This window comes from Myotis davidii, unplaced genomic scaffold, assembly GCF_000327345.1.
Source record: "Myotis davidii unplaced genomic scaffold, ASM32734v1 scaffold125, whole genome shotgun sequence".
Classification (NCBI taxonomy): domain Eukaryota; kingdom Metazoa; phylum Chordata; class Mammalia; order Chiroptera; family Vespertilionidae; genus Myotis; species Myotis davidii.
In genome coordinates, this window is record NW_006299390.1 from 5747531 (window position 1) to 5774361 (window position 26831).

At 35.8% G+C, this 26831-nt stretch overlaps 1 protein-coding gene across 2 annotated transcripts in view; it reads right to left on the bottom strand.

Annotated features, from left to right (window-relative positions):
- Positions 1 to 26831, bottom strand: part of MAGI2 (membrane associated guanylate kinase, WW and PDZ domain containing 2) — a 1072297-nt gene that overhangs the window by 727404 nt on the left and 318062 nt on the right. For both annotated transcript variants that reach the window (XM_015571231.1, XM_015571230.1), the window contains exon 2: positions 3634 to 3750. In XM_015571231.1, coding sequence (XP_015426717.1) covers positions 3634 to 3750 — 117 coding nt within the window. The remainder of the gene's footprint in view (positions 1 to 3633; positions 3751 to 26831) is intronic.

Genomic DNA, 26831 nt, shown 5'->3' on the forward strand with positions numbered 1-26831 from the left:
CAGAGGGGGGCAGTTAGGGGTGACCAGGCTGGCAGAGGGGGGCGGTTAGGGGCGACCAGGCCAGCAGGGGGGCAGTTAGGGGCATCCAGGCAGGCAGGCAGGTGAGCGATTAGGAGCTAGTGGTACAGGATTGTGAGAGGGATGTCTGATGCCGGTTTAGGCTCAATCCCTGGGATCGGGCCTAAACTGGCAGTTGGACATTCCCCGAGGGGTCCTGATTGGAGAGGGTGCAGGCTGGGCTGAGCGGACACCCCCCATGCATGAATTTCATGCACCGGGCCTCTAGTATTATAAAACAATCCCATGCAAACTCTAAATAAATGCTAACTTAGTGCTTCTGAATTTGTCTTTTGTGTACTTTCAAGGTAATTGAAATCGCGTTTGATGGATATTCTGAAGTATGTTGAGTCTTTTATACATATATGTATATCTTTCTCGGTTAATCTTTATCATATTCCAGATTACAGCAGTTTTGTCTCATCATTATTTACTCATTTTACTTAAAGTTCTATTACATAAAAATTCTATATAGCCTGAAATCTAATAGTAAAAACAATTATTTACTATATTTATTTAAAAATTAACATTCACTTTAAAACAACAGGATCTTAAGACCATTTATAACCCTATAAATTATACAGTTAGCAGCTAAAAGGCACAAGTTTATGTACAAATTTAGGTCTTAATGAATATAAATCATGCAACTGGCTAATCTACAGAAAATATCAAGATCCAAAGACTCCATTCCTAAGGATCTTTTTCCTATGATTCAATTTGAAAGAATGACAAACTGATCTCATGAGAGCCGCTATGTGTGCAAATGTGTGCATGTGTGTGCACTCATCTTCATCATATGCTCAACAATTCTATCTCTGTGACCAAGTCCCACCTTCTCTTCCTAGAGACACAGCTTTCAAAATAGTGATTTTGAAGAATAAGATTTGAGATAATGTTCTAGGGAAACAAGTGAAATGGCCAAATATAGCCAATCCTTGTTTACGGGCTGGAAAAGATGAATGAAATTTAGTATTATCTACAGTGAAGGCCTAGTAGAAACCTGGACTGTCCACCTCCCTCCCAGCAGCCAGGTCCAGACTTCCTTCCGAAGCCGGTAGAGGAGTCGAGTTGTCCACAACTAAAATGGGTTGAGTGTGCATGCTGTGTGTGAGGGGAGCGAGTCTCTGGCGCCCTCATCCCAGAACGCTTTCTCACTAGAGACCAAAAAAGTCAAGCCCTAAGATGTTGCTCCTTTTGTAGTTGTAGTTGTAGTTGTAGTTGTAGTTGTAGTTGTAGTTGTAGTTGGTGGTGGTAGTGAGCAGAATTACTCAGTTGGGTCTTCCTTTTAAGAAATTTAAACCCTCCCTCACATAGTTACAAGTTGACTAGTTTTGTTTCCATTGAGTTATCCGGGACTTATTCCTGGTGCCATCAGTAGATTATACAGAGGTATACATATTAACTTATGTATAAGAGCAGTGACAAGCTCTTCAGTAACATTTTCCTTTTATGTTGCTGGGTACACATGAAAACTAATCAGACTTTTTTGAAAAAAGAGACTACGTAAGAAATGTCTCGACATACCCAAGGCCAATAGATACACTGAATACACTTTTAAGTTTCTAAATTATGACAGGATTTTTCACACACCTGACACATTTTTGCTGCACAGTCTCTGGAAGTGTCTGAACATTTCATTAAAAGATATACTGAGTAAATATAGGGGATTGCTTAGGTCCAATCAGTAAAAAAGTGATTATAGATAATATAAATCAGAATCGTATCTAAGATTTTTTTAAACTTTTATATCAAGTTAAGAGCATTGTTAGTAAATGCTGTTATTGGAATTGTCTATTCAAAGTGGTAATTACAAATTAAAAAAATAATTGCATGAATATAATATTCAGATTCATTGAGTTTCTAATCATCTCCTTTATAGGAGCTATTCACCAATTTCTAATTGAATTTATGACCTTGTACTAAAATCACATCATGAAACTCTATGTTTACTCATATAAGCCAAGTTATTTTACCCTTATATTTATTTTTCCTTCAGAGTATTTCTTTGGTATCTAAAGAGAGATGACTTATTTATGAAGCTAATTAACTAATGTGAAATTTACTTCTATTATCTTCATATTTAATTAAGACCCATTTATTTCATTGCCTTAGCAATGACTACAAGTATTCCTGAATGTCAGCCTCTTATCTATTTCTCTCAGCTTTTAAACATAATAAAGTGCCCAGATTCTTTATTTGGTATTTCATATCTCCTTTCTCTCATGTCACAAAAGATAAATTTACACAGCTGCACCGACAACATCACAGCTTTGAAAATGAGTCCACCGTTACCTTAAAAATAGTACAGTCACTTACTTTAATCCATCTTCCTCTGCCATCACTCTAAGGCCAAACTTACAAATTTAAGAATGCACTTTTCTCAACTTCTAGTTTTAAAGTAAGAGTCCAAAGGTCTATTCACTTAACTAACACACACTGACAAAATATCAATCAACAAGCATTCTCAATTAGGAACATTTGATCGTGCTGCCCTGCCGTATCTATTTTAATGAACAGACAGTGCTAACAATGGCAAGAGTGCATCTTCCCAGAATGTGTGTAGGTGAAAAGGGTAGGGTGCTGAATTATTCATTTCACTCTCTGTTTGTTATCAGCATTTCAGTATAATCATCCATGACCTATACATTTCACATGGTCTGGTACTTCTATCCCAGGGGCAGGGGGGATATATATATAATTTGCTTTATTTATCCTAGCCAAGTTTTTATTTTTTAAATATATACCTTTCAGAGCCCATAGCTTTGAGTTTGTTAAGTTTAGAGCAGAACTGAAACAAAAGGAATACACACAACACCCACCAATCTGAATTTCTGGAGATACTGAAATGTCTCTGGAGATCCTGGACTCGACCTTGAGGATGTAGATGTTGGTATCTACCTAAGATCCAGGTCCTACCTTGAAAAATCCTTGAATTGTCACACAGTTATAGAAAAATCTCAAATGAGCTGTAACAGGCACTAAGAAGTTGATTTGTAAGTTTCATCATTTTACCAACGCCTCTCTTTTGAAGTGCACCTGTTCATAATCAGGGATTATTGTGGATTTCTATAGGTTTCATATAAGAGATTTGTATCCAACACTCAACAACATCACTTTCTAAGAGTTACTGGGCATTTAGCTTCACTTTCCAATGAACAATTTCCTGTTCATTTATGAGATTCCTCTGTTACAAACCAGAGATGAGGCTGGGAGTTACTGTGACTTCAGCTAATAAATTCCATTTACACTTCCTGGTGTGGAGCTCTCTACCCCAATCATGAGTCATTCTGAATCACCAACATCCTGGACTAGAATTCGTATTTCTCAGTATTAACTGGAGAAGTAAGTTAGGTTTTGTAGCTTAAAAACCAAAGTCTCTTCTGGCTACAACTTCATCATGAACCACACAATTGCAGTTATAAGCTTTTGCATTTAAGACTTCCACATCTCAAATAAGTTTTCTGTCCCAAATGCCCACCATAAAACTCAGTGTGATTTAACTTTTCTTTGAAACAATGGGTATATGCTGAACACTCATCTGTTAACATAGGAAATAAAATCGCCTGTTGTACTCACATGGCACTGTGCGGAGGTAGAGGTTGTCACGAATGATTTGCTGAAGTTCGTGGTCCACGGAACCCTTCTGAAATCGTAAGTTGAGGTAGTGACGAAGATCCTTATCAACAATTCCTCCTAGAACAATAGAGTTTCTTAATAAAGACTGTTGAAAAATATTTTAAATTGTAATCTGATTCTGTTATAAATATACACATGAACCTATTTAAAAGATGCATCATTTCACCTTGCTCTTTTGGCCTTCTAAGGCATTTACTGCCATAATAATAAAATACAACATTTACTGAGATAATAATTGTCTACCACGTGTGTGCCTGGTGTTTTACATGAATTCTTTAATTTGTTTTTCATTTAGAATGAAGGCAGAATGTATGTAATAATCCTGAGCTAATACTGAAATGCCATAGTATAGCTTATTGAATAACCAACAAGATTTTTTTTTTCTATTTCACATTTTCCTTTTTCTCTAGCCTCTGGCAAGCACTACACTACTTTTCTGTCTCTATGAATTTGACTGAAGGTATCTCATGTGAGTAGAATCATACAATATTTCCCTTTTGTGACTGGCTTATTTCACTTAAAAGTTTGACAAGATTTTTATTTAAAGTTACTATGGATTAAGATAAGTATGGTAATATAAAAAGTTAAAAAGCTACACAAATATTAATGTTTTATTTCCTTTATAAAATAAAATTGATTTACCTGTCCTATAAAATGTGCAGATGTTCATAAGTAGAAATCAAGATTTTATTATAAGTATTATATTATTATTATAGAAATAATTTTGAGTCTATTTGCTATTATAATCTAATATTTGCCATTATAATCTAATGAAAAATAAGTTGACTCTAGGTAAGCAAGCTAATACTGTGGGTTTACCCAAGATTTTTTTTTAATCCTCACCCAAGGATATGTTTATTGATTTTAGAGAGAGAAGAAGGGAGAGAGAAACTGATGTGAGAGAGAAACATCAATCAGTTGCCTCCCGTATGTGACCGTCTGGGGATGGAACCCATCATCTAGGTACATGCCCTGACCAGGAACTGATCCCACAACCTTTTGGGTGTAAGGGACAACTCTCCAACCAACTAAGCCACCTGGGTGAGGCCAAGATTAATTTAAAGATAAATATTTAAAGGCAATTGTATGAAATTATGAAGATTCATCTAAGGCTCTTTTTATTCTTATGCTTGAAAGTGAATTCTAAATCAAAATATCTATAAAAATATAAGTAAGAATTATTAAAACCTTTAATTTTCAAATATATTTGGGTAGTTGAGTCAAGACAAAGAATTAATGATAGAAGAACCAGAAAATCTATAATAGTCACAAAATCATATTCTCTTCAAATCCTTTTGAATATTGAAATTACAGTTCATCAATCTATTTACACCACTATGACCACATAAAGGTAACATTAGGTGGGTGTGCATATATGGATACAAACATTTTTTACTCAAATAGTAGTTAATATATTTGCAAACTGCAACATTTCTGGAGTTTCCAAATCCATTGTTTTAGTGGCCTCTTAATCTGTTGGTACATCCTCAGTAAGATGCCATGAGAAATACAATTTTTAACTAAATTCATTATCAAAATCCTTACTCTCTAAATAGTGTTTCTCATATATTTCAGCAAATAGTCTTAATTTATTTTTTCACCCAATGTAACACAGTAGTGAAAAACAAGTTACACCAAAGGAAAACATATTGCTTATTGGGTGCATATAGATATTACATCCAGAATGCTTGCACATAGAATTTTCCAAATTCAGTCAAGCAGCAGAACAGTCAGAAATGGAAGTCACTCAAAACTACCAGCACTGATATCAACAATTACCTAGTATTTACATCTTAAAATGCCCTGAAACAGTTGATAATTAGAAGTCCTGAAATTCTGTTTTTCTGCCTTGATCTTTTCTGGCCAGCCGAACTTGTTTTATCCTTGCTAGTTCATTATAGCTACGGAGCATGATCATGCCTGACTGTTCTCTGCCAAGTTCTAAGTCTACAGGTCCTTCAGCAACTGCACTCTATCTTTCTTACTGTCTAATATGTGGGACATGCCAAGTGAAGAGATGTTCTCTGGTAGCCAAAGAATATGCTAATGATAGAACAACGGATGTAGTCTGTCCACCAAGGTAAAGAATCATTCACCTAATGTATGTAACATGGATAAGCTCACATGTGTAGTTCAGGATTATTGTTCCTGAAAATATGAATATTATCAGTTTAAAACCATTTCTGCTACTACAAATATGCCACATTAGCTCTCTCAAGATTTATCAATGTAAACACACACACACACACACACACACACACACACACACACAAAAAAAAAAACCCAAACAACCAAAAAGGCTGTGTATTCACTCAGCGACTTTAATATATTTTTGATTTTTTAATCTATTGATATGACTATGTCAATACCTTTATTCCCCTATGAAAGAACCTGCTGCAGCTTATGAAACTGATATAGATTTTTTCATTAATTAAAATGAATTGTCACAAATTACTGAATTTGTTTTGGAAGGACTTTTCCTGCCTCATATTTCATAAATACTTTATCGTCCATCACAATTTATCACAGCATCTTACAAGTAAGTCCATTTTATTTACCCATTTTATTTAATTATCTTTATTATTACCAATTCTGCTAGTTGCCTACCCAATTCTTTCCTCTATTCTTTCTTATTGAGAACCATGATTTAATTTCAAGTCCAAACATACTTAGTCCCAGGAAATGAATTCCAGTAGTCGGAAACAGTTATACAATCTAGCTCCCCACTTTCCTAGCCGTGCTTACAGCTTCTGATAGCTATGTTCTGGCCATTGAGAACTAACACAGAAAGGTGGGATTTTTTTTTATTCATTGAACTAAATTTGGTATCTGGGATGTATTAGCCATATTCTGACCATGAAGTGATTTGCACAGGGAAAAATCCAACGTACTCAGCATATTGGAGGTAAAGTTACAAACAGCCTGGGTCCTTAATGGTTTCAGTGAGCAGCTAAAATAATATCAGCAAATATTCACCTTAATAAATCTTTTTATATGAGGAAAAAGTGTGTACTCATTTTCTAAAACTATTATGCGTTTCCATCATTTGAAACTGTACATGATCCCAATAGATATATGTGTATATAAAATGTTTTACATACGTATATACAATATGTATATACACATTTAAAAGAATGTTTTTTATTATAAATTTTATTTAGAGAAAAATTAAGCAACAGATAGTGGACAATGAGTGAGCTAAAAACAGAGTCTGAGTCTCAAGAATGCCTGATTTCAGGTACACAAGTTAATATTTTAAAATAAGCAAAAAAATAGAAGATTCTACATACTACTCAATAAATGCTATCTATTATTAAAATAAATAAATTGCTACCTTATTTTCCATGGCTGTAATTTTTTATTTTATTGTTATTGTTTTTCGGTAAAGTTTCTGTTTTTGTCTTTTGTTATTGCTACCTAAATCTGGTAGCTCATAGGATGTCCACATGAATCCTTCCATCAAGCATAGCACTGTCCAGTCCAGTGTCCCTTAGCTATGTACTCATCTCTTCAACAAAATTCAGTGGTTTTTACTTACTATTATTTTTAATAGTTATTGAATTATTTCACTTAATTGTGAAAAACTTCATTATCTTTATTTTACAAAGTAAAACAATAGATTAAAAGATATAACACCTTCTGAAATCACTCATTTGTCGATAAGAGATCTGGGAAGGATGTGAACCCTATGATTCTGCTTCTGAAGAACATCACCTATTTGAGACGAAACTTCAGAGCCTAAAACAGTCTTCTTTCTCAGCATGACCACAAACAAGCTTTCAACCTGACATCAAAGTATAACTTAAGAAGAACCCTTAGGAGAGAAGTTAATTCAAATTCTTCCTATTACAAATGAGGAAACTGAAACTCACTCAAATTATTTGGCCCTGGGTTCAAAGCAAAGATGGGGGGAATGTGAAAAGCATCAGGGAATCAACTGCGATGAATTATTTTGGGGGGAAATCTACATATTACCACTTGAAAATGGTGTGCATCTCTGCACTTAAAAGTTTTCTTAAATATCTGCAGTAGAACTGCTTTGTCCCCCCAGCACCTGAATGCTTAGATTGAGGAAGCAGAGACAAATACTTCTTGGATCATATGAACAGAATCTCCTTGGTATATTCCTTAAGAAAAATTGCTAGTCTTAACCTTGTAGCTAAAGTGAGACAATCTTCCTAAGGTTGAGGGAGAAATCTATCAGGCTCTATAATGTTTGTGCCAACGGTCTGATTGCTAGTAGCTGGCCAGAGAAATCCCATACCTCATTCATGGGCATGAACATTGGCTCAACGTTCCCCTCCAACAGCCTCTGGAATGACATGCACCTTATAAACTTAATGTAAACTGGGGAGAATAGTTCACATTGGGATGGTGGAGGGTGTGTAGAAAGGGAAAGGTGGAGATGATCAGCAAGCAAAAGTCTGGCTCATTCTGTCATTTATTCAGCCAAATTAGGCTACTCTAACATTCTATTGGCCTTATTTATTTTTTCTTGTCTTTACCTCAGTTTTTCTCTATTCATACACAACAAGCTGCTGAAGCAAGCATTTGATTTTTTGTTTGTTTGTGCTTTATCTTTTGTAAAGCACATTTATCTGCTTTATCTGTATTATCTTCTTTTGGTAACAGCACTTTGATTTCCTTTTCCTAGTGGCTATATTTGGCTCATTCTGTATAAATATGGTCAGATATTTAGCCTGTCTTCCCTACCCTCACTTAGCCAATTAAAATAAAAATATTAAGCTAGGTGGCTTAAAAAACAAATATTAATTTCTGGTTTGCAGATAGCTATCTTCTCCTTGTGTCCTCACACGTTTGGAAGAGAACTCATCTCGCTAGTGTTTCTGCATATAAGGGTGAATATACCATTCATGGGAGCTCCACTCTCATGAGCTAACTATTTCCCAAAGCCCCCACCTCCTAGGATTTAAGCATATTGCTTTTGAAGGGGAAATAAGCAGTCTGTAAGAGTAGGTACAGATATAATGAGGCCTCCACTAGATATAAATTCCTTGTTTCCATATTAAGTACTTACTAAGTATATCTAATAGTTTGGGGATTTTTTTTTGTAATTAGACAACCAAATTATTTTATTAGTTAACTAGAGGCCCGGTACACGGATTCATGCACTGGTGGGGTCCCTTGGCCTGGCCTGAGCCCTATCACAATCTGGGACCCTTGGGTGATGTCGGAGAGCAGATTTCGCCTGATCCCTGCAGGTCAGGCTGAGGGAACCCCTGGTGCAGGAATCCCTGCACTGGTCCTCTAGTATGCTTATAAGATCTTTGGTTAATCTCTTCGCACACTGCCCCCAGCAGCAACCTAACCCACAGCTGATTCCATGAGGAATCAGGCTCCCTCCTGTCCCTCCCTTCAGGGTGTGGGTGAAGCATTTTCAGGACCAACAGTGCCCCAACAGCAACATAACCCATGGCCAATTCCATGGGGAAGTGGAGTCCCTCCTTTACTCATCAGAGCATCTGCCCCCTGGTGGTCAGTGCATGTCATAGCTACTGGGCAAACGATTGAACAGTTGGATGGTTGCTTAGGCTTTTATATATATAGATTATAATCATAGACCACAAGTTGGTTATAGTTCCTAAGAAACAAAGCCATGGATAATCTCCCTTTGATTTATTTGTATTTTCTGAATTATCCAGGAAGTTAAGATTATCAACAGAAAATTGACTTCATACATTGTCTTTGCCAAATAAGTAGTACAATTACCAAGAAAAATAGTCTGTAAGGAATTGGAAGAAGAAAAATATCTATCCATATGCCTTAAGATATTCCCATAAGTAACTGCACATTTATTTTATGTTGGTTTATTGGTTGGTGGGGAAGTGGGGGAATAGACAGTAGAAAAATACTTTGAGGCTATGTTGCTATATTCCTTCTTCAAAAATACTTTCTGCTTGGCTCACCTCAAAAATGGAGAAATAAATCACAGAAAAGTTGATTGATTCTGTTATAATCCACAGTCACAAAATAGGTGACAGACATATCTAATCCAGTCTGCTGGAACAATCTCCATCCCCCTTTTAGGTGGAAAATTGTGTCTTTGGTTTCTGATGATCTATAGGCCCATCTCATTTTCAGGAAGCTAGAATACTGCACCAAATCCCCGGATGCATTTGATTTATAATAGTTGTTTTATAAAGTATAAGTCAGTAAAACGTGCTTCTTTCAATAATTTTAGTAATAATAATTTTAAATAGGAGCACACATATACGAGCCATGGTAACTCATTGCAGATGCCTTGCTTGGTTAATTGCTTTTTCATAGCTGGAAATATTTAGGTATATGAAATTTCTACTCATAATATTAGTGACTATAGTCAATCCTTTTATCATGTCTTGATATCTTTGCATGTTGTTTTTCTTCAAAAATTAAGTAGTATTACATATTTTATAGAAGAAATGCAATAATACAAGAGACAACAAATCATTGTAGATCATTAGGAGATTTAAAACTAGAGAGAATAATCATTATTTCAGAGAAAATGACAAAGGTAAATGTAAGTGGTTTATAATATTCTCTAGTTCATATTGAAAATGACTTTTTATCATGTTCTTCCCTCTACTGTTGCACATATATTATTATTGCGTTTAATTGTTAGCTTTGGTCTCAAAGTAAAAGTTAAAGTTATTTTTATAGTTTTGATTATAGGCTCTCATGGTGAAAGGAAAGTAGGTACTTGCTATCTGTCTGGTATTGTGCTAGGTGTTGTACAGCACTCCCCAAAATTTTAAAATCAAGACATGTACTGATGGGACATAGTTAAAAACAAACTGAACTATATTTTCTACGTTTTGAGATGGCTAATTTATATTTGGAATAGGGTATTTTCTGTAAATTTCATTGACTCACCTAACTTCTAAACATTAGGTGATCTTTATAAAAAGCAATATGTCCCAACAAATTCAGCATCACGAAAGAAAAAGATAAATGGTCAAAAAGGAATCAGACCCAAATTCAATCCTTTTTCTTAAAAACATGATATTTTTACCATTATAAGTTCAAAAAGGAAAAAACATGCACCCAAATAAGGTATTAGGTAGTTATGAATGATTTAAAATCATTGAAGGCTAATAAATCTTAAAGCTCTAAGATTTCTGCATAAAATTACTGAGGTCAAATGAAGAAACTATTATCCAAAACATCTACATAATTCAGCAGGCAAAAATTTTCACTATGGGAATTGGCTCACTGCCTTTCTAAATGTATTCCAAAGTCTAAGCCTAATTTTTAAATATTTCAGGGGTAAAAATATCACGTTATTTTTGCTATCAAATTTAGGAATTTACCTGCATTAATTTAAAAAAGAATATAAAATAAACCACTTGTACTATGTATGCCTGAAACACATTCATTTATAAAACTAAAAGTGAGCATATAAATGATATTTAAACAAGGAATATTCCACCTTATTTTCACTTTATTAACAAGCTAGTATGCCCAAGTAATCAAAAACTATAATTTTAAAGAGGTGATGCTTATTATGAGTAAAATTGATGGGGATTAATTAGCAGGATTAGATTTGTGAACAGTTGCATTATTTTATGTGTTGAGAACTATAAAACAAGGCCAGACCTCTCATTTTAGGTTTTGCTAACCTGCTTAGACTTAAAACTACCTAATGACCTGGCATAATAGATGGTCCACTTCAATTGGCTTCATTCTGAAAAGTATCATGACATAGAACATGTTGTCCAAATCGACTCTACCTTCCTCCCCACCCCCCCAAAAAACCCACCATAGCTTTATTTATGAGCCCATTTTCAGTGACAATACAAAAAACTCCTTTAAATTTTGGGTTCAAAAAAGAGACTAATATATCTTCTATAGGCTGTATCATGATTTATCAGTAGCAGTGAAGTCATGACAATGCTTGAACTGCTGCTACAGGCTGATTTCAAATAATAAGGAATGTATTCTGAAAAGGATGTTAATAAGTATTAACTGAATTACATTCCTACTCAATGGATGATTTAAATAATTCGCCCAATAATGATAAATATTTAAATGCATGAATACAATAATATATAGTAAATGAATTTTGTAAAAGTGCAGAAAGGTTTCCTGTCACAAAAGAGAGGTTTACCATTACTACATATTTCTTTTTTTGGACAGATACTATTTGCTAGGACATACAAGTGGCTTTTAAATGGTTAATCGATGGTACAAAAACCACCTTTAGATGAACTTTTACTTTCTTTTTTTAAACATATTTGTATTGATTTCAGAGAGAAAAGGAAAGGGAGAGATAGAAACATCAATGATGAGAAGAAATCATTGATCAGCTGTCTCCTGCACGCCCCCTACTGGGGACTGAGCCCACAATCTGGACATGTGACCTGACCACCAGGTGACCTGATCTGGTTCCTAGGTGGACACTCAACCACTGAGCCATACTGACAGGGAAGAATCTACTGTTTTGATGGTGTGGTTTTACCATGGCATATCCCTATCAAACAATTGATCTTATGTTCCACTTAAAATCAGGCAATAGCTAAAGAAATTTAAACAAAAATCCCCAAATTCTCCTTGTGAATAGAGTTCCTAAAAATTTACTATTTTAGGAGACTACTTTTCAATTTCTATGGCTTGGGCTATTTATATATAATACTGAAGGACAATGTGCATGGAAATATTGCTGTCACAAGTCTATAATAAAATTGGAAAAGCCTGGAATACTGATATGGAACTTATCATTGTTTACCTTCACAAGTACTTCTCAGCAACACAATCTGAATAAATCACGACTGCTTTTCTAAGCAGCTATCACCTATCAGCATGCTAATAGTTAGAGATAGCATCATGTTCTTCATAAGCACAAGACAAATCATCAACAAGCTGCAACTTTTCTATCCCTCACTCTTAAATATGCTTAAAATTACCTTCCTTCTGCTATTTCACTTGGTTTATATCTCTACTCAAAAATTGCTCCACACCCTGTCTCAACTTGCTCATCTCCCACAATCCCATCCCCATCATCATTCACTATTCTCCTACCCCACTTGTTTACATAGCAGTTACCCTTACCTAAAATTGTATCACACATTTACTTGTTTAATTGATTATTGCCTAAGTTGTTCCTTAGAACATAAGTTCCATGAGAGAGCAGAGTCTGACATTTAGTAGTCATACAACTGGTATTTGCTCACTGAAAAATGAAATGGATACAAATATAAAGCATTTTTGGAGGAACTATAAACACCACACAATAATATCCTATTATTTCTCAAAATGCCTACTTTTGCTACATTAATTGTTTAACAGGCTCCATGACTTATTTATATTACAAGTTAGATGAAGATTCATGACCATGAAGGGCAATTAGCAAATTTTATAAATTATGCCAACTCTTTATATGTCAATCACAATGGACTAACTTGTTTACTAAATTTGGCTTCCTAATGTAAAATGCATATTTATTTTATTCTATTAATAAAATCAAAGCACATTTTATAAGAAAAAGTTTATTTGAAATTAAAGTATCAGATGATTTATGAGTACCAAGTTCTATTTCCTGCTGTGAGTGTTATATAAAACTTGATTTAGTTCTGTCATCCAAAATTTCATCTTTAGCAATCACCATGTAGAAAAGAGTCATTGAATATAATATAACAATAATTATTTGTTTCTTCAATATATCACACAAGATATGAAGCTGTATAGAACATTAACTATAAGGCCAGCATGCCATCACTATATTTTAGGGACAGTTAGCATTAAAACATGTTAGTACCGTCATTCTGGCCTTCAGCTGAAATTTATATTAAGTAAAAAGGAAAGCTTTTGACCTAGTGAATCATCATGAAGAAAAGTGGATGCCAAATACAATTATTTTTAGTATGTAACTTTTCATGCTTTGGGACAGTATTTACAAAAAAAATATTTTCTATCATTCTCTTGGTTTTAACCAACATAAGAGTACAGGGCACATTGACCATTCTGAAAGTGGAACATCAAGTTTAGATTCAAATTTATTTCTTAACCATTAATTTAGAAACTATCAAGTGTTAAAATTTTAAAATATATAAAAATACTGAAGTAGAAACAGTCCATCTGTAGCTTTTAGAGGGTCTATTATTAAAATGAAGCCTGTGGCAAAGGACATTAGTCAAAAGAAATCATTTCTAAACAGAATATTTAACACTCAAAGTAGTAAGCATATGGTCAAGAATGTAAGAATTTCATCAGTCATTTATTATTGGATGTAGTCAGTTAAAAAAGCAACTTTTTAACTTTCTAAAATCTGGAATCACTATAACATTTGCATACTTCTAAAGAACTTTTGGTTGTATAGATTATAGCTAGGTTGACTTACTTGTTTACTATTTTCTAGTGATGATAAAGAATAACTGTAATGGAAGACAGACATTCATTAACTACACTATTCTGTAAAATATAGTTTTATTAAGTATACTTGAAACCAGAATATTTATGAACCACAAGGCCAGATTTAAAAAATATGAAGGATATTCTTAGATCTGTTTCATCTACACTTCTTTGCTTCTTCTATAGTCTTTGCTTTTGTATTGGCAAAAAAATCTCTGGGACACAGAACTTTTTCATGTATTATCTACACTGAAAATATTCAGAAGATGATGGGTTATAGGCAAACATGCTTCAAAATGTAATTTTTTAAAAAATCCAAAGAAGGTATATAGTCTTAGGTTTCCTAAATATTTCATGCTATTAGATGTTAGATCACCTAAGTGAAGAAAGTATTTCTTTAAATTCAAACAATCATTTGGGTTTTGACTTGACTTTTTGTTTGTTGTGTTTTATAATATGTAGTGTGATTTTCATTAAAGGTATCTAATCTAATAATAGACACACATGGTAATTGACCATACCTTTGCTATGCCTCCCATTGGCTAATCAGTGTGATTGCTAATTAACCACCAACAAAGGTGGTGTCTAATTTGCATAATGCTGGCAGGGCGGGCCAGCGCCAGCCGCCATCCGGCCCCCATGTGCCGCCTAAGCCCCTCCCCCAGCTGGGACCTCCGTGTGTGGCCCTGGGCGGAGGGGCTTGGAGGCGCGATTGGCCGAAGGAAGCCCTATTCTTGCAGGAATCCTCCTGCAACAGGCTTTTAGTCCTATATAATAAAAGCCTAATATGCTAAGTGTCAGGTCGAGCAGTTGGCCATTCAACCAATCAAAGTGTAATATGCTAATGATATGCTAAGACCACTCAACTGCTCGCTATGATGGGCACTGACCACTAGGGGACAGAGAGTAGATCAGTCGACCAGTCACTATGACATGTACTGATCACCAGGGGAAGACAGTCAACCAGTTGACCAGTCACTATGACATGCACTGACTACCAGGGGGCAGACCCACCGACCTGTAGGTTAGCTTGCTGCTGGGGTCCGGCAGATTGGGACTGAGTGAGATGGGCTGGACATGCCCTAGAGCCCTCCCTTGGTCCCTCCCCAGCTGGCCAACCTCCTGCATTCCTCCCCAGCCCCGATCCTGTGCCGGTGGGGTCCCTTGGCCTGGCCTGTGCCCTCTTGCAATCCAGGACCCCTCGCGGGATGTTGGAGAGCCAGTTTCAGCCCAATCCCGCAGGCCAGGCTGAGGGACCCCACTGGTGCACAAATTCGTGCACTGGACCTCTGGTTTGGGAATAAATGTGGAGAGAGAGAGAGAGAGAGAGAGGTAAGTAAGTTTTAATCTATACCTATATTTTAGGGACAGTTAGCATTAAAGTACCTTAATGAAGACTCAACGTTCCAGAGGAGTTATATAGGTATTTCAAATATTGCTTTAAAATCTACACTGGAGGGTTGTTAATTAGCAAAAGAAATGTATAATGAATTTTCATTGGCAAAATAAAGATTGTTTAAGATAATAGTTGGTTAGAAACATTGTAGTGGCCTCATTCTTATTACATGAACAGAACATGATAATTTGGCCCAATAGCCTAAATACACTTAGACCTTCTAGAGCAGTTTAACATGTTTAACCCAGTGATGGTGGGTGAACTGCTTGACAATGTTCAGAAATTGAGAATAAAAAAGATTTATAATAATTATTCAGAATTTTTTTGAGTTTTAAATCTAATAACAAATCAAATACACCAAGAAAAAGCACCAAGGACTTGTATTTTTTAAAAATTTCTAGTAATTCATTTTTTAAAATATTTTACAAAAGAGGTCTTGGTCTGTGAGAGATTAGTTAAATGATACCCTGAGACACAATATACTAGTTCCTTTCTAGTCTTATATCCAAGTGCCCACCTCGAATAGAGACTTGAATAGAGATTGTTGGTCTTGCATCACAATACTATCAAATCCTAAGGTGTGAATCTTTTATGCATGAGGCTGTCACAGTGCTTGAAGACTGAGAAATTTGTGCAACTGTTCTGTTTATTTTTTTAAAGTAATTTTTTTAAGTCGATTTCAGAGAAGAAGGGAAAGGGAGAGAGAAACAGATACATTAATGATGAGAATTGTTGATGGGCTGCCTCCTGCACACCTCCTACTGGGGATGGTGCCCACAACCTGGGCAGGCACCCTGACTGGGAATTGAACCATGACCTCCTGGCTGGGCCTGTTTCTTTTATCCTTCCTGCTTGATACTAAACGTTGGTATGTTTGCTTAAATTTGACCTTTCAAATGTAACCCAATACTTTTCAAATTACATTTTCATGTAATAGCCCACCCGGTATCCGGTTGTGGTTGAGCAGACAAGCAACGTGCATTGTCCTCCACACAAACTCCAATATTTACCAAAGAATGTCCAAGTTGCCAAAATGCCTAATTGGCTAAGGTCATTTTGCCACTTCTTTTCTTAGTTCACTCAGTTTTTCCTCCAGATTTTCTATTTTGAAACCTATGCAATTTGTATTTCCTTTTTTTTTCAAATACTCAGAGTTATAGATTAATTATTATGAAAGTCAATATAATAATGCACAACATTTGTGGAGGAGCAGAACTATAACTGAAGTTATAGAACATGCCCAGAGAACTTTCTCCAGGGTGTTATAACTCTATCTTTACTCCCAGCTGCTTCGCTTGTTGAGGAGTCCGAGCATGACCAAAATGGAAGCAGGCGAATGTGAACAACTGAATACTGACCATAAGCACATTACAAAAACCGCTCACCCTCGTTTTGGTCATGGCTTTACCATAAACTTTGCAGTACTTTCAAATACAAAGGCTAATAATATGGCGATAACAACTGGCAGCTTTCCCAGATTTAACTATCTAATCTTGTATTAACTTCAAGAAAGATGGATTTCCTAATAAAAAATTAGGGCTCTCAGTAGCTGTGTAGGAGAGACTGGGAATTTGACTGATATCCTAAATATAAACTTTAATGATTACCACTTAGATATTTAAAGTTCTGCAATTGCTCCTATTTGGCTTATTACAAGGGAAATAATCACCTCTACAGATGTTTCTCAACACATAATAAATTAAAAAGCATGCAATTCTTTTTATAAAGTATTTGTTTTGAAATATTTACTCTCCAAAAATATGGTATTTTTGAATCACTATATTCCTCAGGGGAAGGAAGGAAGGAAGGAAGGAAGGAAGGAAGGAAGGAAGGAAGGAAAAGGAAAGAAAAAAGAAAAGAAAGAAGAGGAGAGGAGAGGAAGAAAGAAGGTCAGGAAGGAGGGAGAGAGGAGAGAGAGAGAGAGAGAGAGAGAGAGAGAGAGAGAGAGAGAGAGAGAGAGAGAGAGAGAGAGAGAGAGAGAGAGAGAGAAAGAAGGTGAGGAAGGAGGGAGAGAGGAGAGAGGAGAGAGGAGAGAAAAGGTGAGGCTGCTCTGGTATTTAAGGTGAACTATTGTTTGTTGCTCTACCATACACTGAGTTCTGTTCTATAAAGTGTATATAATGACAAGCAATAAAAAAATATAATGTGTTAATATGATTCATACTATATAGTGTGGAGCTGGCCCTTAAGCTATTTGAAAAAGAAGTAAAGTTTTATCTACTGACATTAGTAACATAACTGCCTTATGTCACATAAACATCTAACATGACAACACGATAATGATAGTAAATTAAAATATAATAAACCTCATGAATTCCCTTGTATGAAGTCTCATATAATTCTGTAAATTATATGAGAATAATACTTTAATTTTGGTTTTAATAAAACATTTGAAATTAAAACTTTGTTTATTCTTTGGCGGAATAATTTCAAATTATTTCCATAGAAATATATATATGGTAAGAGTCCATGACATTTTATAACATATTGATATGTACAAAGCACTCACAGGAAAAATTCTGAGCCAGAACATGAATAGCCAGCTCACAAATACGTTCTCAACCATTAAAAGCCACATTGTAAAGTTTGAAAGACTAATAAGTTAGGACAGTCGTGGGCAAACTACGGCCCGCAGGCCGGATCCGGCCCGTTCGGCTGTTCTATCCGGCCCGCGGAGCCGAAAGAGCGGAGCGTTCTCTTGCTCTCCCCTCCACTCCTTCACCAGCAGCAGTGTTAACATGTATTAGTTCACACAAACACTCCATCCATGCTTTTGTTCCGGCCCTCCGGTCCAGTTTAAGAACCCAATGTGGCCCTCGAGTCAAAAAGTTTGCCCACCCCTGAGTTAGGATGAAAATTAAACTCCACATGTAAAACCTTATCAGTTTACAAAGAACTTCAATATGTACTATCGCATTTCTATGTACTATTACCTCAAACACGTTCAGGGGTAAGCAAAGCAAAGCATGGATCTTTACCTCCATTTGAGGAAGCCAATGCTCAAGTAGGGTGAATGACTTGAGTTTCACACAGTTGGTGTCAAGTGACGCTTGATTCATTGGCTCTCTTGCACAATTCCTCCCTATATCCCTGGGTATCAGGCCTTGGCCATGTCTCCTATGTGACTGTGAATTAATGATCCTAGTTTACAACACACTGCTAAATTAATCTATTTATATAATGGAAGATGCCAGGATACTAGTCAAGGCCGCGGTGGATACTGAGGGTAATTTTAGCTGTCTCCCCTTTGTTTACAGCACATTAAGCATCGTTTAGGCAGTTACAGCTAGTTTAGGGACCTCAAGCTCCCAACCCTATAACACCATAAACTTTATGGTAGATTTGCAACACATGTCTATATTTTCAGGGATTTTCCCCCAGGGAATTCTCAATGCACAAAACAAAATCTAATCCCAGGAAATGAAGGGAATGATAGAGAAATGGATGGATAAAGTAGATGAGCTGACAGTGAAAGAATGACATAGAAATCAGAGGAGGAATGAAGTGCCTGCCAGGGGAGACATGGATAAGCCCCTAGCAAAACCCCAATCTGAAGGTTCAGTTTTAACAGATTGAGCAGCTTCAGAAAGTCACAGGTAAAAATTACAAGTTAATGTTACGTCTTGCTCACTTTTTAGACAAAATGCCTACCATTCAGGCATGCAGGCTGTCACTGTCAAGATTAAACTGTCCATAATCCAAGATGAATTTTTACATTTTGACATTTAAGTTTTTTCTTGACATCTGGCCAGAGCTGGAAATCCAGTGAACCATGACTTCTTGACAGAATGACAGGGACAAGGAAAGCATCTTCTTCCCCCCCTCTTTATATGGGAAGAGGTATAATATCTACACCTGCTTTCCAAAAGTTAGTTCCACAAGATATTAAGAAAAAAAGAAAAAAAAAGTTCCAGGGTCAAATCATTTGGGGAATCATTGAGTAATGTCAAATGTTAAAGGTTTCTATATTTCAGAAGTTACCGTGGCCTTAATTACACCACTGGTTACCAAATCTCTGTTTTTTCTGTAGAGGAACTTATGGGGATGTGTTCCAGGTAAACATAATGGGAAGTGCTACCTTAAGGAAAGGCTATAGTCATTCTTCCTGCCACACCCACAACTGCAGTCCTGGAACTTGGCCAACGCTGACATTGTCTTGGTAGCCAAGGTTCTCTGTAGGTTCTGGGCTTCAGGTGTCACTGTTTTTAGAGGCCATTTTCCCCTAAATGGGGATAGAATTTTATAGTTACTGATAGATCAAGGCTGATCCCCAGTTGCACTGAGAGTGGTTGGTATTTAAAACAACAACAACCACAATACCAATATTACAGTGAAACAAATGTGCTAATGCCTTTAATATCAAATATCTATGTCATGGTCAAATTTTCCAAATTAATTCAAACATTTTTTAAAGTTGATTTCTTGACTGACGAAATAAGCTGCATACAAAACGTATATACCTCTTAAAGCTAATTTCAATCTATAGTTATGCCCTCCTTTTTTTTTCCTTTTTAATATTTGTTATTTTTTAAAATACTAAAACACTTGTCACATAGATTTTTCCATTTCTAGATTTTAAGAATTGCATCCTGTATCATCATTCAATATGTTCCTTGTCCTTTTATATACATTTTTTAATAAACTTGTAAATAGGCTTAACTTTGTTCAGGTTTGATTTCTGGGACAAGACTACTTCATAGGTGGAGTTTTGTTCTTCCATCAAGAGTCATGTAATGTCCAGATGTCTCTCTCTTTTTTTGTGCTGTTAATAGCAACTGATGATCACTGTCTAAATCTGCTATTTCATTAAGGGTTGGCAGAGTATAGTGATTTTTCTAATTTTGTCATTCCTTCATCATTAACTAGAGTATATCTACAAAGGAAAATGTACTCTTATCTATTATTTGGTTACAGTTTTTATGAATATCAGGTGAAATGCTGGCTTCCCCTCTCCCCCCACATTTATTTACTACATTTCAGAATACAAAGTTAGTTCCAAAGAAGCCAGGAATTGAATTTATTTTTTTACTTTTAAAATTATTTTATTCTTTATTATAACAAATTCATGGATTATAAAATGTTTGATATTTAACCCATTATTATTTTTATTGATGCCCAAATTATACCAATCATGGGCAACAGGTAATATGTGGTCTTTTAAGATTACTTTTTCCACTCAGTGTGATACTTTAAAATCTATCCAAGTTGTTGTAGAGACAAGAAACAGATTAGTGGTTGACAGGAGTTACAAGTGATTAAGGGGGAAGGATGGATCATATGATTATAAATGGGTAGAATAAGGAAAATCTGTGTGATGATAGCCTAGTTCTGTATGTTGATTGTGATGTTTATGTGAATCTAAACATGTGATACAGCCGAAACCGGTTTGGCTCAGTGGATAGAGCGTCGGCCTGCGGACTGAAAGGTCTCAGGTTCGATTCCGGTCAAGGGCATGTACCTGGGTTGCGGACATATCCCCAGAAGGGGATGTGCAGGAGGCAGCTGATCGATGTTTCTCTCTCATCGATGTTTCTAACTTTCTATCTCTCTCCCTTCCTCTCTGTAAAAATCAATAAAATATATATATAAAAAAATACTCCCTCCATTAAAAAAATTTTAAACATGTGATACAATTCATAAAACAGCGGACATGTTTTGCACAATATACATTTCTGCTTTTGATATCCTATGTAATAAAAGCCTAATATGCAAATCGACTGAAAGGCTGAAGGACTGGTGGAATGATTGCTTGCTATGATGTGCACTGACCACCAGGGGGCAGCCACTCAATGCAGGAGCTGTCCCCAGCTCACAGACCCCAGGCCAGCCAAGGTGGGTGCCAGCGGGGGCCCCCCAATTGCCCTGCCAGTTGCCCCACAGATTGGCCTTGATTGTCGGCCAGGCCTAGGGACCCTGCCCATGTATGAATTCTGTGCATTGGGCCTCTAGTTGTACTATAAATATGTAAGATGTAACTATTTGGGGAACTTGAATGAAAGATACACACATTTACAAAATTTCTCAGCACTATCTTTGCAACTTCCTTTGAACCTAAAATAAATTCAAAAATATTTTTAAAAATAATTAACATGTTTGATTTGATGAGTTGGTGTTATGGACTGAATTGTGACCCTTCCAAATTCATATGTTAAAGTCCTAACTAATTGCCAGTACCTCAGTGATATGATGTATCTGGAGATAGGAACTTTAAAGATTTTTAGATATTTACATAAGGTCTTTGGGGTGGGCATTAATATAATATGGCTGGTGTCTTTCATTATACAAAAGATTAGAAAAGAGACACACAGAGTGAAGACCATGGGAGACTCTGGAAGAAGATGGCAATCTATAGGCAAAGGAGAGAGGTCTTAGAGCAGTGGTTCTCAACCTTGGCTGCACATTAGAATCACCTGGGAATCTTTTTAAAATCCTGATTCCCTCCAGGATGAGGCCCAGAAGTCAGGATTTTAAAAAGATTCCCAGGTGATTCTAATGTGCAGCCAAGGTTGAGAACCACTGTCTTAGATGGTACCAACAGTGCTTACATATTAATCTTGGATGTCTAGCCTCAACAACTGTGAGAAAATACATGTGTGTTGTTTAAGCCTCTTAGTGTGTGGTACTGTGTTATGGCAGCTCTAATCCTATCAAATAAAAGGCTAATATGCAAACTGACCATCACTCTAATACACAACATGGCCACCCCATGTGGACACAAGATGGCCAGCAGGGGAGGGCAGTTGGGAGGGACCAGGCCTGAAAGGGAAGGGCAGTTGGGAGGGACCAGGCCTGCAGGGGAGGGCTGTAGGGAGGGACCAGGCATAAAAGGGGAGGGCAGTTGGGGGCAACCAGGCTGGAAGGGGAGGGCAGTTAGGGGCAATCGGGCTGGTAGAGGAGCAGTTAGGTGTCGATCAGGCTGGCAGGGGAGTGGTTAGGAGGTGATCAGGCAGGCAGGCAGGCGAGCGGTTGGGAGCCAGCAGTCTTGGATTGTGAGAGGGATGTCCGACTGCCAACCGGGATCGGGCCTAAACCGGCAGTTGGACACTCCTCAAGGGGTCCCAGGTTGGAGAGGGTGCAGGCTGGGTTGGCCCCCCCCACCCCCGTGCACGAATTTTGTGCACTGGGCCTCTAGTAAACTAATAAGTGGTATTTACAAAAGTAAGAATATTAACTCCAGAAACTCTGAAAACAGTCTAAGAATAAGTACTAATGATTCCTATTTTATACTTGAGGGAACTAAACCTTGGACCATTTACAAACTTATTCTAAGTAAAATTTAGAATTGAGAACAGAACTCTGCTCTGTTCAACTTGCACTTTCCACTGCATGATGTTGGCATCGATCTTGTGAATCAAGATTTATTTTAAAGCCTTGTAGGAGAAAAATAAAGGCACTATATAATTCTAATCACATCTAAACTAAACCAAATATTTTCTAAAAGTTAATACTTTGAGGAAAAATATAGCACCTGAGTAAAAAGATATTTAGTAGATTTAGCAATTTTCATAATATCCCACTGTATTTCACCATATGGCAGCTGAGATCTTGTCTTCTATTTAGATTCCAGGAGAAGAAAGTCATAAAATTTTTTCCAATACTAAAAACACCACCAACAATGGTACAGCTTAAGCAAGTACCCATTTTTAATGAATATATATAAAAAATGAGGATATGGCTTATCTTCTCCCATTTGGAAACAGGAATAAAAAGATAAAATACTACCTACTTTATTAATGAGTTTATAAAAGGATGTCAAGCCTATGTTATGACAAGTACTGTACTAGCCAGCAAAACATGTTATTAGTTTCTATTCAACAGTTTAACATATTTTAGGATTATATCAGTCAAACCACTGAAACTTGAATAATATGCACTCATTTTACCATAAAATAGTGTAAATTAAGACACGATATGGAATAATAGTGTAAATTATTCTTCATTAAATTAAGAAAAATCCAGGAAGAAATATAAAGTGATAAATACTATATATATATATATATGAGTGGGAGAGGCTCCTGCCACCACCGCTGTGCTCACCAGCTGTGAGCCCGACTTCTGGCTGAGCTGGGCTCCCTCTGTGGGAGTGCACTGACCACCAGGGGGTAACTCCTGCATTGAGCATCTGCCCCCTGGTGGTCAGTGATCATCATAGCGACCGGTTGTTCTTTATGCACTGAACTAACATTACTAAAATGAAAAGGCGATAAGCCATATTAGATTTCAACAAAATGTGAAAATGTCTATGTACAAAAATGTATGTATGAGTGTATACTACACATGTTATCATGTATACATGTGTTTCATAAAATAATAAAATTAGGGACAGTCCTACACTTTGTTAATAAACTTATGGATAAACATACATAGTTCATATATGAAATAACTATATAAGCATATAAAAGATTTACATATACCATTTAAAAAAGACTAGAATTATGTATTTTATTATATTATTATCTAGCACCACTATAAATTATTTAATTTCCCCCATAATTCCTGTATTATAAGGATCTCTAATGAATTTAATTACTTAAATAATATCAACACCATTTCCACATTTTAGGGGATATTGTTTATTCTCATATAATGAATAGGGATGGTGATATTGTGTATTATGGAAGCGGTGGAAACAGGTTTTTAGCATTGAACTACTCTCTACTGTAATCTGAACTATGGAAGTGTAAGTCTCTCACTGTGATGGCCTATTAGGAGAGTTATCGAAGCATGAAGGTTAAATACTGTTAAAGCATGAGCTTGTCTGCTTGGAATGTCCTTTATTCTAAATGGTGAAATATGTGTGTCACTGTAGTGCATCTTAATAAAGGCTGCATTCCTATCAATCCTTTGTGATTTTATAAATCTCTTGAGGTTTAATTTATAAAAATCAACTATCCAAATCCTAGTCTAATAATTCTATGAGTAACATTGGTCAGTATGGCAAAAGATCAAAGAAATAGACCTACAAAATAAGTAAAGCCTAAGAGCACATGTTAAATTATTTTTCACTAGCTAGCCACTAAAACAATTGATACAGAAATAACAATAAAAATTTTGCTTTAAAAAATATTAGAACATTCTTCCACTGAATGTTGTGTCTAGGTGTTTGACTCTTCATTTCTGCATTTTTTAAGTAAAAAAAAAATTACTTTTCTTACTGAAAGTATTGTAAGATTAAAAGTATTTTTTAGTGTTTTAGCTTTGAATTTACCACACTAAATATTTAGACATAAATATTGAGTGAATGTATAAATAATCAGATAAATTGGTGCTCTATAAAAGTCCTAAGTTTTAAAATCAAACTGTAATATTAATATAAGTTTTAATTATTTAATGCTAACAGAAGTCATTAAATGTAAGATCTGTCTCAGATATTTTTATATCTTTATGCTTTCCAGGAAATTAATAATTCCAGGAAATATAGATTAACAAAATAAAATAAACACTTTGCAAAACACAAGCAGCTATGTAAAACAGTTTAACAAAGAATAAAATGTTCTGGTCCTCTACTTTCCAGGTAGGCAATGTTGCTAACTTCAAGAGGATCATGCTTTTAAAATCCAAATAAGTGCCCTAGCCAGTTTGGCTCAGTGGATAAAGTGTAGGCCTATAGGCTAAAGGGTGCTGGGTTCAATTCTGGCCGAGGGCACATGCCTGGGTTGTGGGCTTGATCCCCAATAGGGGGCATGCAGGAGGAAGCCAATCAATGATTCTCTCTCATCATTGATGTTTCTATGTCTCTCTCCCTCTCTCTTCCTCTCTGAAATCAATAAAAATATATATATTTAAAAAAATGCAAAAAAGCACAACCTCCAGGGAAGTTATTGTTTTAATAATTTTTCACACTACTCATCTAAATGGGGAAAAAGATGGAAGGACAGAGAGAACTGATAACATGATTAAAAATGCAAATAGATTGAAAATTAGAGAATTTAATGTATTAGAACAAACATTATGTTTAATACAAACTGTATATTGCATCAAATATTAGTAAGAAATGAAATATTAATTAGTAAGATGTTTTTCCTGCCAGCAGACTTCAGGGTTCAGCAAAAAAGACATGTAATCATATTTATAAAATAACGACCAATATATGTAAGTATGTAGATGAAAGCAGTGAGAAAATGTTCAAGAAGTCCAAGAATTCTCTATGTCTAGAGAAGATAAATAAGGCTTTTCTAGTGATGCAGAATTTAGAACATGAAGAATCCACTATGCTATGCATCCTGTTGACTAATAGTGAAACATGAGTCATAAATTCCTTGATTAATGATAGATTTGTAACTATTTAATAACTGATTTAAACATAGTAATCTATATGGTTAAACAATTTACCTTAATAATTATACTTTTTAATTGCTAAAATGTTTTTTAATCTGCTTTGTTATTTTTTATTGTTTTAGTGTTTACTCAGGTTTTAATTTCTTTGTATATCTCTACAGATCCTAAATATACATATTTTTATATGTATGATAACATCCATATCTGGAATTTATAAGACACTCTGTAGTCAGCTAATGGTGACACTTAGTCATGCCAAAGAATCTGAAGATAATCTAAACTTTTCATCCGATTGAGGTTATGCCAATTGTAAAGTAATATGGTGTACTTGTTAAGGAATACAAGTCCCCTAGCCCTTCTAACCAGATGTGCCACTCCTATATTACACCGCCAAATATACTGTGACTTTCCAATAATGTCTGCTACATATACACTGAGGGGCCAGATTATTATGACCACCGGCGGCTGGCAGCCACGCAGCTGAAGCGAGCAGGAGGCTTGATTGCTCCAGTGATGGAGGAAGCCAAGGTTCCTCACCTGCCGCGGCCCACCTCTGAGCTCTGAAAGCAACTTCAATTATAGAAGCTAAACAAATCCCAGATACCTGCTTTCAGCCTTTCTATCCTTTACTTCCATTGATCCCCTGTCCTACCATTATGCTTGAATACATAAATGCATTTTCCTGTCTCCAACTTATTGTTTCCTACATCTAGAATATTATCTATCTGGGGAATATAGAGTCATAAGATGGGAAACTGGGTTAGTTGATGTTCTAGGTCAGGGGTGGGCAACCTTTTTGTGAGTGCATGCCAAAACCAGCAAAATCTCTGACTCAAAATTATTCTGCGTGCCAACCCTAATTTTTTGAGAACATGTTACACCTACTTGATATCTCTTAAGGTGTACGTATGTGAAAAACCTTGAAGAAATAATAAAATTCATATGAGTGACAAAAACACAGTATATGATGATGAAATTAAAAATATTTTTTTAACATATACATGTACACTGATAGTCCAACAGAAAACTTTATGACTCCATTTCATATTATCAGGGGGACTTTGGCTGCTGCACCACTGATGACAGAGATTTTACATCAGATTTATATTTCGTGTGA